This window comes from Hyposmocoma kahamanoa, unplaced genomic scaffold (assembly GCF_003589595.1).
Source record: "Hyposmocoma kahamanoa isolate Upper Pololo Valley unplaced genomic scaffold, ASM358959v1 88, whole genome shotgun sequence".
In the NCBI taxonomy this organism is placed as follows: domain Eukaryota; kingdom Metazoa; phylum Arthropoda; class Insecta; order Lepidoptera; family Cosmopterigidae; genus Hyposmocoma; species Hyposmocoma kahamanoa.
This window is the reverse complement of record NW_020654466.1, coordinates 9,962,460-9,977,278: the sequence shown is the minus strand read 5'-3', so window position 1 is coordinate 9,977,278 and position 14,819 is coordinate 9,962,460. Positions and strand designations below refer to the sequence as shown.

At 34.1% G+C, this 14,819-nt stretch overlaps 2 protein-coding genes across 2 annotated transcripts in view; one reads left to right on the top strand and one right to left on the bottom strand.

The window, feature by feature from the left end:
* The window catches only part of LOC113235922, a 329,572-nt gene that overhangs the window by 44,999 nt on the left and 269,754 nt on the right, over positions 1-14,819 (top strand). The gene's annotated exons all lie outside the window — the stretch shown is intronic.
* Positions 14,035-14,819, bottom strand: part of LOC113235774 — a 2,315-nt gene continuing 1,530 nt past the window's right edge. Inside the window, exon 2 of the mRNA XM_026471671.1 lies at positions 14,035-14,153. Coding sequence (XP_026327456.1) covers positions 14,140-14,153 — 14 coding nt within the window. The 3' untranslated portion in view covers positions 14,035-14,139. The remainder of the gene's footprint in view (positions 14,154-14,819) is intronic.

Below are 14,819 nucleotides of genomic sequence, written 5' to 3'. Positions count from 1 at the left end.
TAATATAAGTTGCTTACGTCGGAATGTGATTGATAGATATATAGTTAGCGAAGTAATTAATTTATATTCTCTAGGCATCACATTTCACAGACCGCATGTTACCCTTTATCAAACCTTAGAAAATATCGTATTTGTACAGAGGTTTCACTTTGCATGTTTAATTGGATAACTTTATGTTGTGAAACTTAACACTGTATTCCCTAAATTTTAATTTACTAATAAAATAGGTAAATACCTCCCTACATTCTTTGTTAATTATCTACAACGTATCATTTCAACATCAACATCATCCTATTTATGACGCACTGCTGGGCGAGGGCATCCCCTCAGACTAGGGTTTCACCTCAGGCGAAGGTGTCCGCTCAGGCGAGGGTTTCCCCTCAGGTGAGGGATTCCCCTCAGGCGAGAGTTTCACTAGTTCTAAACTATGTAGTCTGCCACTTAGCTATGTAGTTTTCCGAAGTTGTGGAACCTATGGATAAAAAAGACCACATTTCTGTCGTAACTGAATGTGGGTTGTAATTGTAAAGAAAGTACCCCATGATCTTTTGCTATTATTTCACTCTTAAACAAAAAATAAAGCAAGATTCTTTGACTTTTACTTTATGCAGATAAATGTGTATGACACAACTTTTAATCATGATTATTTGTATTGGAATTTATTCATACAATGAAATTCTTCAAAACAAGTAAGCAAACTCCTCCGTTCAGTTCATAGAATCCCATTTATCATTTCGTCCACAATAGCCAGGATTATAATTGAAATACTCGCATTAAGCCTCATTTTGGCTGAGTTATTGCCGATACTGTCATAGTTCGGTAATATTATATACTGTGTTTGACTTAATACTCATTAATGGATTGCTTAATTAATTTGATCAGATACTTACTTATATAAGTTACGGTTGTAACTTAAAAAACCTTAAGCAATTTTGTAAAAGCAGTAAAATAAAGTCGGCAATGGCAGGTGAAAAAATAATGAAAAGGGAAAAAGAAACGTTTATATAATATACATGTTTTAAGTATTGTGTATTTGACTTAATACTCATTAATGGATTTATTATTTTTTATTGCATTGTATTTATTACAGACAATCAACGGCGTTTCGTAAATAGTATGTAACAAAATAAATTATATTTGTTAGTGAGGCCAATGCAGATTGCCCCGTGTTATATAGAAGGTAGTCGGTAAAAACAATTTAAACATAGAAAAAGTAACACTTGTTTCCGCTAAGACAAATAATACGTATTTTAAACTTAAGTAGTACACTTAATGATAATATGATACATAGTTAGAGGTTACATAGGGCGCACTACAAGTTTCCGGAACTGGCCACTTACACAAACAATATTTAAAAAGTAATTACAACATTTGAAAATGGAACTCTTTGGCTGTAGAATACAGTTTGTTTCATCTGACTGTCACTTGTTTTTACATTGTGGCGTCATTTTAGAAATTGGTTGTCTACATCACCATGGATTTTACACGTGAAAATTTTCGTAGTATGATTTTCTACGACTTTAAGTGTAATTTAACAGCTCAGCGGAGCTTTGTTCGGCTTCAAACTGCTTTTGTCAATGAAGTACCATGCAAGACGACTATTTGCAGCTGGTTTGCAGAATTCAAACGCGGTCGTGTGGATCTCAGTGACGAATTTCGTGATGGTCGCCCGGCTGTCGAAGAGTATGAAAAATACGTTTCAGAGATTGTCACGGAGGAGTGGCGAAAATGTTTTCAAAATTGGTTCATTCTTATGAAAAAGTTCATTAACGCTAACGGAGAATATTTTGAGAAACAATTTAACATTTCTGACCATTTATAGTATTTTTTTCTTATTCATTCCGAAAACTTAAAGGGCGCCTCACGTATTTGTCAAATTAAATAGGAAAGTCAGCAACGACTCAATCTAAAGATAAGATCATTCACAGAAATTATGTGGTCCAAAAAAAATACTATCAATAGTGTCCCAGTGACAGTGTTTTGTTTTAGCGTTGAATTTTGTCAAAGTGTATCAATGCCGTAGTACCGTGAACAGACGTGACAGTCTACACCTATTGGGATTGAACTAGGCAAACAGATAATATTGAGTGTTTACCAATGATATTTATCCACAATTGGGGAATTAACGTAAAGCTCCTGGTAAAGTAGCTATTAGTTGCACAATACATTTCATTTTGGTTTGACCCAGCGGCTTTCCGCTTAGGTACTATTTATAATTATTATGTAGCTAAAAAGAAAAACAAATTAAGTGAAAGAAAAAAAATACAGTCGAGTTTTTGAAATTATTGATGTTATCTACTTTTCCTTGCGGAAGGGCCAGGATCTTTAGACTATGCAGCCTAGTCATTTTTATATTTTTTAAATTTATAAATGATAACCATAGTAACTGTTTATTCATATTATACATTCTCTGTTATTGAGTAGTCAAAACACTCTGTTGCTTATTAATCTATGATATTGAAGTGTTGTGTCGAACCGCACATTAGTGAAATACAGTGTGGGTATGGTATGCCGCATCTAGTACGCTAGTACAAAGATATCGTTGGACGTCAGTGACAATGGTATGTTATAATATATAAAAAAACAATGAAAATGGAGAAAGATCACCGTTGTACTGGGAAAAACAATTATTTCGCAAAATATCTAATAATATAAATGCATATCGAGTTCTTAGGTTTTCGCGATTGTTACACATAGGAAACGAAACTATTTTTCCGGATTTAAATCCGGAACAATAGTTTCATTTCCTAGATATAAATGCAATTAAAATTTCACTGTGTCAAACATTGTTTCATTTTCACAAATGTCATCCCACGTTAATTTGTAACGGATGATTCCATGCACATTTTATGTTTTACCGAAATTTGAAATGTTTGCATTTTACAGCAATTTTGTCGCGTTATCCTAATTAAGTAATTTTTTATGAAAATTCCAGATAATTGGTTTTCGCAGTATAACGGCGATGAACACATTCCGAGTATTGTCACTCTTATGTATGTTATGTATTATCATTGAGTACATAACCAGAAATAGAGACGAAATAAGAGGGCCATCCATTCCTGGCAACTCATCAGGCAAATGGGCCTTATATTACATTTAAATATGAACTCTCGTTTGCGCTGAAATGACAAATTAGAAAGCTGAAATAGTACAGAGCCAACAACTGACCAATACAGAATATTACATGGAGATGTACACACGTACACGTACTGTATTTATTGTGATAAAGATAATATCTCTAACAATGCGGGCTTTTCCATTAGGTAGGGTGGGAAAAATATCAAAACATCTAATTACAAAACAAACGGAAACACATTTCATCGGTAATTAAATATGTAATTTTTTAATTTTCGGTCATTATAGCAAAGCTCAAGTTAAACTGGTCGATTTGAAGTGAAACAATTGATGACACCCGTCAATTGTTTCGAAATCGGCCTAGCCAATCGGCCCACAGTTGTCACCGTAATGATTTGGCAGAATAGTTTTCAAACAAATCAAATGACATTTCGTCTCTATTTCTGGTTGTATACCCGATGTAGAATATGACATTCTTATTATTTTTTCCGGATTTCAAATCACATGTGTTTGATTTTTATTATCAATCAGCCGTGACTATAAGACCTGTAAAAAGCTCGAAGCGAATTAATTTCCATAAATAATTTAAGTTACATCCATTTATGCCAAAGAAGACAATTTACACACCTATGGCAATTATATTACGTCATTGATATTCATGTCAGAGTTTAAAACAAACATTAAAGAAACTTTACTCATTTGAGTATTTAGTCTTCCACAATATCCATCTTATTTAAGAACTTTAAACTCAAAGACACTAGAGGGGGAATTCTTCTCAATATACTCTGGGAAGGTGGAAACCCATTTTCTCTTCCGACTAAAGATGGATTGTCCATTGGGTTGGTAGGTACAATTTATACTACTTTATTGGCTACCGGGAGGTCTTACCCACATTACGACTAATATATCTTTTAAGGAAGGATTTAAGAAGTCCACGTCAATTCCTTTGCTCTTACAATTTTCGTAGAAATGTTTGAACAGTAAAAAAATGTGCTCATTGTTATTGCGCTGAGCAATTTTAATCCATTGGCTCACTGTAGAGACTTCAAACAAGTATTTGTGTTCGTAAAATAGTAATTTATTTCTAATTTATACGTTTAGAATGTTGATGGGACTGCCGCGGCACTGTGGCGATTCAGGTGTATTCACAGAGGCGCGCATTGATGGCTTTCACGTCGTTATTGGAAAAAAAGTAGCTTCCCTGTGGCGACGTGTGCGCTTTGGCTCCAACAGCATCCTGGCCATTGTGGGAAATAGTTTGGACTGTCCCATCTAACTCCACTGGGCGAACATGCATGTGGGATAATCTAATTTTGTAGTATGACACGTTATTTTAATTGATTGAAATTTTTGGTATTTTCATTTTATTTGTCTTTATTCATTTAATTTATTTTATTTGAATGTAAATGTTTTTGATTAATGTAATGAATGTGTGTGCGTATTATTTGTATAATTTTTTTATATGGATGTAATATTCCGAAATAAAAGATTTGAATTTGAATATAAGCAGTCTTCGATAAATATAAAATTAGTTAAGTACTTACTTATAACAAAAATCAGCGGTGATCATAGGACATGTTCTATGATCACCACACATGATATGTACAGGTACAGAGCCAGAAAAGTTATTTAAGTGTGCAATGTATCACATAAATATTTTTACCCTAACGCTCATTTAATATGGTGAAATTACAGGCACATGAGACTTGTCAACTTATGTCTCAGGGGGTCAGGCGCAGTGGCAGTGGCCCTCAGATCTTTGCGATCGAAGCTTTAAGTGGCCCTGCAACTGTTATGGACAGGCGCGTAGCTTACTATCAGGCGCACGACTTGTTCGTCCCGTCACTTGATATTATTACAAAAAATATAATTTTACTTAGTATATCATTTTTGAAAACAATCATTAACCCTAAAACTAACTTTAAACAACAATTATATTAACCTGAGTTTACATAACTGAATAGATGATAATCTATTTTTTACTCTACATCTACAGTTTAATAAAGCTCAAATAAATTTGACCTAAAACATGTTTGGGAATGCAAACTCGTTTGGTTCTGGTACTCGTCGGCTGCTGCCGCAACACGCTCGCTTCGCTCGCTCGGCTCGTCCTGCTTCTTCATATGCTCACCCAACTTAACCTAGTAAAGCAAGAGCGCACATTACAGGCACAGGTAAATACCTCGTAAAAATTATCTTAATTGACAATATATAAAAGGATTGTTTTATAAAAGAGCTTCTACTTATAAAATGTGAATATTATTACAAACGAGAATTATAGGAAGTGTACGTAGTCCGTTAGTTCAAGTGAAAATTATAAGAAACGAGAGTTATACGTCTATTAAAATGAGTTTATTTGATTTTCACACAAATGAGGCGCAACCACGTTGGTTTGTTTAAAAAAAAACTAACATACGCAATCTTAGATCCCAAAAAATGTGTACTAATTGCGAAAACCTAAGAACTCGACAGGTATAATAAAAACCAAATGTATAAGCCACACCTAGTGTATATACCTCCTATGTTATTAGTGAACAAAATATTACAATTTTCATTTTCCTGTGTACTAGGAACAAAAAGAAAAGGTTCTTTACTTGTGAAATCAGTATTCACTCTTTCTTTGAACCCGAATCGTTTTGCAAAATGCGTCATTTATGACTTTCATAAAAAACGGAAAGTATAAAAATAATGCCAAAGGAATTTCATTGAAATTATTTCACTGAAGCGACAATTTCGAAAGGGATTTTCTGTTATACATATTAATTTGTGCACGTATTGTATAAGGGGTAAAATAACAACAGTGTGCGCACAATTAAAGGTAACGTTACAATTTATTAAGATTTTTTGTGGAATAATTCCACTAGTTTTGTTATGATAATCGAAGACGCAGAAAAATTTTCGTCGATCCGGTAGGACTTGAATCCTCGCTCATGCTGCACCGTAGCATTGCTCTAACCATCTGAGCCACTGGTCCAGTTACCGAGTCAAAGTTATCTTATTGTGTTTTTGTACTGACTTTCGGCATTCGTTGCCGCTAGTATTTGTATTCTTAATTATAACAAAACTTCAGTCATTTAAAGAAAAATCTCAATGAATACATTTGATCGAAAAGCGATATCTGCGATATCTGTAAAGGCACTGGCTGCGGTGAGAAGGTTAAAGTTAGTACAAAGATCAATAAGAATATTTCGACGTGTCGGTATCTGGACCCGTGGCTCAGATGGTTAGAGCAATGTTACGGTGCAGCATGGACGGGGGTTCAAGTCCCACGATCCACCGGTCAAATAAAATCGTTATTGTGGCTTAAATATAAAGCCTTTTCCAAGCCAAGCGCGCGCGATATACGCTTTAAATTAATATATACATATATATATTATTTATAAATAGATTTAAATGAAATACGATTAAATGTTAATCCAAGCTTATTTTCATATAAAATGGCCCAGACATTGTGGCGATTCTCGTGCACAAACTCACAGACAAACAGAAAAAAAAACTGATGTTTAGGGTTTAGTAGCCGGTCCTCAGTAGGTAGCACTGACATTAATTTTTAAATATAATTAACTCAGATTCTTTAGGATTTTATTGTAGGTAGGTAATTCTTATTTACCAAAAGTCTAGTAGTAGTATTTACGTCTTCTTCGTTTTGTAGTAGCAGTGGAGCTCCATGTGAAAAAAATTTTCTTCCAGGGTAATACAGTCCTTACCTATTTCTGCCGCCAAGCAGTAATGTGAGCATTATTGCGTTCCGGTTTTGAAGGCTAAGAGTGCTAGTAAATTTACAGGCACATGGGACTTATCAACTTATGTGTCAAGGTGACAGGCGCAATAGCAGTACCCCTCAGATGCTTTGAGTAACTGAGCAACTGTTACGTACAGGCGGGTAGCTTACCACCAGGCGCATGGCTTGTTCATCCCGTCACTTGATATTACAAACATTATAAAAACCTTAGTAAGTTCTAGATATTTCTTGGATATCAATTTCGAGTGGACATTTTGCTCCTTAGCTGGTTTTTGTTATCATGGTTGAAACGGTTTCAAAGGAATGTTAAATTTGTTCATTAGTTATTCAAATTTTGTATTTAAGTTGACGTTAAAATAATTCAATAGTGAATGTTGACTTAGCGTACCCATGATAATATTTACTCTTTCCTGTATTTGTTTTCAAAATATATTTTCTCAGGACCTGTATTTTTAGTATGAGCAGAGCAAGATCCGATATTCTCTCTAGTTGATATTCTCAAAGTAATTTCAATTGGATTATCTAATCATGGAGAGAAAATCCACTTCATTTAGAGAGAAATTACTAAAATCTCAGCCGTTCATTCCTTGCCGATGACGTGTTAGAGCCATTGATTCAAGTTCTTACGCGTTTTGTGCTCTCTCTTCTGATGAGTTTGTCTTTTTGCTTCAGTTGTCAGAAAATTTTTATTATCCGTTCCATTTGGTTCAGCATTAATTCAAATTTTACTTACGTCTTTTGTGCTCGAGACGTATTTTTACATCGTAGAAACCACAGAACAATAAATACAGTACAAGTGGTTAGTTAGCGTCAGACGAGTGCCAACTATAAGTCTCAAAAAACCTGCTTGAGCTCAGTCAGCCCTCTTCGCTTTGTATGGTGTGGTTGTGTCATTCTTTCGCGCAAATTCTCTAAATTCGTACAAAAATGCCTGATTGTGCTGTTTTGGAGTGCAAAAATGATAGCTGCACCAAAAATATTAGCCGTAGTAGTATTTCAAATCATCGGTAAGTCTTATTTTAATAAATTTTCAATATTTCTGATTATCTATTCGTTCAGATGCTGAACTCATCCTGCGGCCATCGCATCTTGAATCAAGATGGCTGCATGTTGAATAAAATTTCAAAATCAAAACGTCGTAACTTGCAATAAAGTTTAAAGTATATTAACAATCCAGAAATTGTTACATCTTTTTAAATTAGAAACTACGACCAATCATTATCAAGATTTATGAAATCAAGTGTTTAATATAATAAACAAAACAAGTGTTTAATGATAAACACTTGTTTGTGTGCGTTTTGACTACATCGGCTCCGATGGTAATCGAGCTTATGGCACTTCCATTGTTTTTTCTTCCGTGGCAGAAAGTGTGGAGTTTATGACGCATTCGTCTTTTTACGTCAATATACAACAGAATTTTATTATCTGTACCATTTGGTTCAGTAACTATTCGCAATGAAACTGATCTATTACAGCCTTATACTATGGAAAATATTACTAAATACAATCACGAAGCATACAATCACGTAATTAACTTTCTAATAGGTTTCTGTAAATAGTTATGTCAAAACGTTGAAAAACAGCTCCTATTAACTATTTAAATTATTTTCTTTTTAAAACCTGCGCCTTTTCACCACGTATAATAATATGTATGTATATCTATAATTATATACACAAATGAGCATAACTTTTAATGTAATTACGCGCCAAGTCGCGCCTAACACGGAAAAATGTCGCCAATAACATTATTTTATACCTTAATCCCTTTAAATAGGTATGTACGAGTTCAAGTTTTTATCACGCGTTGCCTTTATCGATCGTTTTACATTTTCCAGGTCAATTTTCTGATGCCATGTGAGCTTAAAGTTGAATTATAGTCATCACGTGAAAATGTGAACATGTTACAAAAATTTTTACAGTTAAAGGTTTCAAGTTGATATGAGTGTGAATAATCATTTGTAGTAGTTTTTAATGGTAAATAAAATACAAGACAAACACCAATTAAATGTAAAAATTAAGTGACTAATTAAATTTTTCTTCATTTCAAACATAAAGTCGATGAATGATTGTGTTTTCAGTTCTTGAATACGATATACCTACCTATTTATTAGCCTTCCAAGACCCAGCAAACAACAATGGGAAAAGAGGGCTAAACATATGCTTTAGGCTCAAGCAAGTGTGCCCTCAGTTTTCTATGAAAATAGCGTATTTTTCTAGATACTGTCTTATAAAAATACAAATAGACCTAAAATTGAAAGCAACATTTTCACCGACCGTTTACATGATTTTTAGAAGGTTATATAAGTTTGAACAGCGTTTTTATTAGAAAACATATGAAGGAAATACATATTGGGAAATACAGTTTTGTGGCAATAAATAAAGAAAATAGTACAATAACTACGCCAAATATATTTGAAAAGAAAAAAAATATAATTGTCTACTTTTCTGTATTTATTTGCTGATCGCGCTCTGTGGAATTATGCTTTCGGTGGCTAAGTTTATTCTTTGGCGGAAGTAGCTGCTTGCCTTCTGGTTACTCGAAGCTTAAATGACGAGTATTGAAATCTCCTTAGCGAGGAATTTTGCCTAAGGTTCCCGAGCATTTTGGGTTTTTACCGAATAGGCCCTGTATGATTGGCATATTTGTTTTTATATTACATTTAATTTTTATATTACATATTTTTTATTTTATTTAAATATTTCTGACTCCCCGCCGATTCGGATTGGGAGTGAAATTTCAAGCTTATTAAGCTAGTAGATATTAAGCTTATTTTGATCAGGGAATTTAATTTTCAGGTTACTTTTCTCTACCTAATTTCGGTGGCAATATATATTATTTGAATATTCTAGAACATTATCATGAAATACTATTATAATATTTTACTATAATATACTCGTATACCTAAGTAATAAAAATTGCCACCGAAATTAGGTAGAGAAAACTAATATAAAAATTATCCAAAGTGTCATGGATCAGATCATCGACTGAAGAGAGAAGGGACTCGAATTTGTGGAGGTATGAGCGTAGAAGGTCGTAGGTCGGTTATTCCGGACTAGTGTTCACTACTCTAATTTACGTGGCAATTTTTATTATTTTAGTATTCGATTTTTTTATCGCGCAATATTATTTAAATTTGAGCATTGTATCGTGAAATATTATTTAATAATTCGACTTTTCCAAAGAACAGAGTCCGATGTGATTACACACTGAAAAGCTGGATGAATACATAATTTCGTTATTCAAAATAAGGTCTATTTATAGATGTTTTCAGAATTTTTATATTTTATTTCATTTCGGAAATATAAAATCGAACAGTTACAGTCGATCTAATATCCACAGCTAACAACAGCGAACGAAATGTACAATGTCCTGAGAATAAACAGTCTTGCACATAGGTATTTGTTCTACGGATGAGTCGATACTTGAATATTTAAATAATAAAAATTACCACGAAAATTAGGTAGTGAACACTAGTCCGAGAAAGACCGAGGTATATTTAGGGACAACAGAATCATCTGCAATAGATTGTACTTTGAAAGTAAAGTTAATGCAAAAAACGTTGACAACCCTACGAAAATGGCAAATGGTTATTTGTTAAATCGTGGGCATTAACTTTCCATTTTTTCACAAACCAATTGGAAATTAATCAGTATTGGAACTAGCACAATTAACATATGATGTTATTATTTGTAGCCTTTTGTGTTTGATTTGCAATTTTTTTTAAAACTTCAGCAAAACAATGGCACCGAGACTTTCAATACCTATTGCGTAGTGTCCTTTATGAGATATTTTTACACTTTAATTTGCATACTTCTGGCTGTAAAAAATTCAGAAAGGGTGCCTTTATGAGTTTTTTTAAATTGGTACATTGTTTGGTTCCAGTCTATATGTGCACCGACATGAAGCTAATAAATCGCGGGTTGAGTTGTAAAAAGGCCTTATAAAGACTCCGCACACAGCCTTGAAAAATGTTAAAAGGTACACTAGACAAAATGTAAATGAGAGGTCTTTGTGTTTACGTTTAGTGGTCAGAACGTCTCTGGCACGGTTTATTGTCGACATAAGTACATTTTTACTGATTGGAATACTGCTTTACTTCTAATTTATAAATTATCGTTTCATACCATTGTATGTTGTTATACTGTGTGTGACTGTGTGTGATATTGTGAAACTTTTCTATATAGTTATATATATAGTTAGTTAAACGTGAGTTGAGCGATCAAAATGGCTCGTTGAAAGGTCCAAACACAGTCTTGAAAAATGTAAAATATACGCTACTCGAAATATAAATGAGGTCCTTTTGTGTTTACGTTTAATGGCCAGTACAACCCTAGTGCAGAGAAATGGGTATATTCAGTAAAAAGAACACTTGATTTTATATTTTTGTATCGTTATATTATGCAGTACTAAGGAGGGTATCGTATGGGTTTAGGTAACTGACTAACATCATGGGATCGACTTTTACGGTTGAACACATGAGTGTTATTGTTTGGATGACAATAAAATATTCCAGTATGAATGGGCTATTTATATGTGCGGAAAATTGAAATAAATTTTCCGCACAAGCGGAAGCGACAAATTATAAAACATTGATAAAAAAGGGATTTTATAGAGTTTACTTACAGTATGAGCTGTAAATATCTACTTATTTCGTATTTGTTGACTGGGTCTGAGCTCATCATTACCTTTTATTGCACTCGAAATATTTTGTAGAAGAAATAAATTGGCACGTATTTACACAGGGCGTATTATAAGTTTCCGGAACTGGCACTTACATAAACAATTTTGGAAAAAGTAATTACAACATTTGAAAATGGAACTCTTTGTCTGTAGCATACAGTTTGTTTCATCTGACTGTCACTGTGATTGGTTGTCTACATCACCATGGATTTAACTCGTGAAAATTTTCGTAGTATGATTTTCTACGACTCCAAGTGTAATTGAACAGCTCAACGGAGCTTCGCTCGGCTTCAAACTGCTTTTGGCGATGAAGCACCATGCAAGACGACCATTTATAGCTGGTTTGCTGAATTCAAACGCGGTCGTGTGAATCTCAGTGACGAATTTCGTGATGGTCGCCCATTCACTGCTGCGAACAATAAATACGTCGATGAGATTCGGGCATCTTTGGGCATAGGTATGAGTCAAATACAATCAATACTACACAAACATTTGGGTGTGAAAAAGCTGTGCAGTGGATTCCACACAATTTGACTGAGGCCCAAAAAACGGATCGTGTCACTTTCAATGAAGGGGCGTCAAATTTGGTGTGGGACTTAGTAACAGGTGACGAAACAAGGATTTATAGTTACGATCCCAAAACAAAACAGCAATCGAGCGTATGGGTGTTTCGAGATGAGCCGAAACCAACCAAAGTGGCGCGCGTGGAAAGTGCCTTTAAGCGGATGATATCTTCTTTTTTTAATAAAACTGGACCCGTGGCTACTGTTGCTTTGGAAAATCGTTGTACTGTGAATAGTGGTTGGTACACGACCATTTGTTTGCCGGAAGTGACTGAGAAGCTCCGTAAAAATAACCGTAAACGCCGTACCATCGTGTAACACGATAATGCCAATTCTCACATGGCCAGACACACAAGTGAATTTTTGAAGGTGAACAACTTTGACCTTATGAGCCATTCCGCGTACTTGTGCTTTTATTTATTTCCAAAAATTAAGAATCAGTTACGCGGTCAACGATTTTCATCACCTGAAGAGGCTGTCGAAGACTATGAAAAATATGTTTCAGAGATTGTCGCGGAGGAGTGGCATAAATGTTTTCAAAATTGGTTCATTCGTATGAAAAAGTGCATTAACGCTAACGGAGAATATTTTGAGAAACAATAAATTTTATTCTAACCATTTATAGTATTTTTTTCTTATTCGTTCCGGAAACGTTAATTGCCATATCGTACGTCACAAAGAGTTATTTAATTTGTTTAGATCATAGTTTCTCAAAGTGGGCGCTGAAGAGTCCTAGGGGGGCTCGGTTGAGTTGAGTAATTGGGAGGCGTTGAAGCTGTGCAAGGGGCGTTACCGCATTTGAAAAAAAAAACCTGAATTATCTATATAAACTACACACTGCATACATATATTTTTTCTTTGTGATTTTTTGTGTTAAGTTAATATAAAACAATTTGTGTTTTCAGTTATTTTTTGTGCTTGTGGGCGTCGAAATTTTTTTTATCTTGCCTAAGTGGGCGGTGAGTCCAAACGTTTGGAAACCTACGGTTTAGACTAACATTCTTCATACTAGGACTTATGGAATATTGCGTGTAGCATTTTGTAAGGAGAGTGAACTAGATTTTGCGGATAAGCATGACTTGCAGAGGCCGTTACCTCTCAGTTAAATACGAATTTCATAGTTGAATAATACTAACCAAGCGTCTTTAACATTCGATTTTTTTACTGTATAAATCTCGCTTTATTAGGGTTGATTAGTCTTACTAATAGGGTTTCTTAAATCTCCTGAAAGAAACAGGAAAATTGTCGTGCCTTCGCATATGTCTAAGAAACATGTAATAATATGTGTACTGAGAAACCATCCTTGACACTTCTTAACGAGGCATCCTTTTCAATATATCAGCTTAAAAAAAATCAACTGTTTTTTCCGAATAAAATTCACATTGGATTGTTAATGGCACAAAGGGAGTTTTATACATAAAAGATTTTTGCACTAATGTAATTGGCATGACGTGATTTTTCGTTTGCATTTCGGTAGTACCGAGTAATTTATTCGTATTGCCTTTGAAAGTACGAACGTAAGTATAATTACATTGTTATCATACAAAATTGAAATAAAAGGGTTTGATATATATACATGTGGGGAATTGAAAAGTCACCTCCAGGTAATATGGATTATTTATACGATGTTGATTATTATTCTAACCGCTATTTACATAAAAACAAAAGAGAAGACAGAGGGGATAGACCGCGAAAATTATTTCCGGGCGCAAAATATAAGCGGGGATTTATACTTACATAAATTTCCGGAGATGGTATTTTCGCGGATTTCTACAGATTTTCGGGTTGTGACTTAACAAAAGTGTCCTTTAGGGAAACATTTTGCCTTGCTACAGGTGCATTAAACGGCGTAAATATTAATGTTGAATTTCTAACATAGCTAGTGGAGTACAAAGAAGACCATAGAATTTGGGAAAAATAAAACTGGAAGTTGATTTGTCAAGCCAGGTTGTTTGTAATTCCAAATATAAAAAGCGGCAGGTAAAATTTGTTACACTTTATACGACTCACTACCATAGATATTGTGCATACTGTTTCTTGATTTTCGATACAATACTTCTTTTTCTTCGTTTTGTTTTTTAATTTCCTGTAACTAATAAAATAGTTTGTGTTAATTTTTAAGTCATACTTAATGTTAACTCATTTTTCAATTCCATTGCCTAGCTGCTGTTTATACAAAAATATCACAGCCTACTTATACAAATAGTTCCTTTTTAATTCTGCAATTATGTATATTATTAAAACCTCGCAAATGACAGTACAACGACCGCATAAATGACAGTACAAAACTTGTAGTCGTTATATTTTTTATTCGTTAAATTGACTCCGTGGCCAAACGGTTACCTTGCCAAACTGCCATGCAGAGGTCCCAGGTTCGATTCCCGGGCCGGGAGAAATATTTGTACAGCCTACATTTATTTCTCTCGTGAGTTTGGGTGTAATTTGTGGTTGTCTATGTGTGTGTCCATGGCACCCGCGACACAGGGTTTCCCTAGTACGGGGCTATGTTAAGTGTACACGTTATTATTATTATTTTTTTTTTTGTTTTTTGTCAGTTTTGACTTATTTTATGTTGTTTTTTTTTTGTTTTATTATGTTAAATTTTTTTGTTTAATAAGTGAATCTTTTGATTTTGTTTTGTGTGTCTGTTGAGTTGTGGCTTTGGCGTCTATATCTGTATCTGTATTTGTGTCTGTATCTCTATCTGTATTTGTATCTGTATCTGTATCTGTATCTGTATCTGTATCTGTATCTGTAT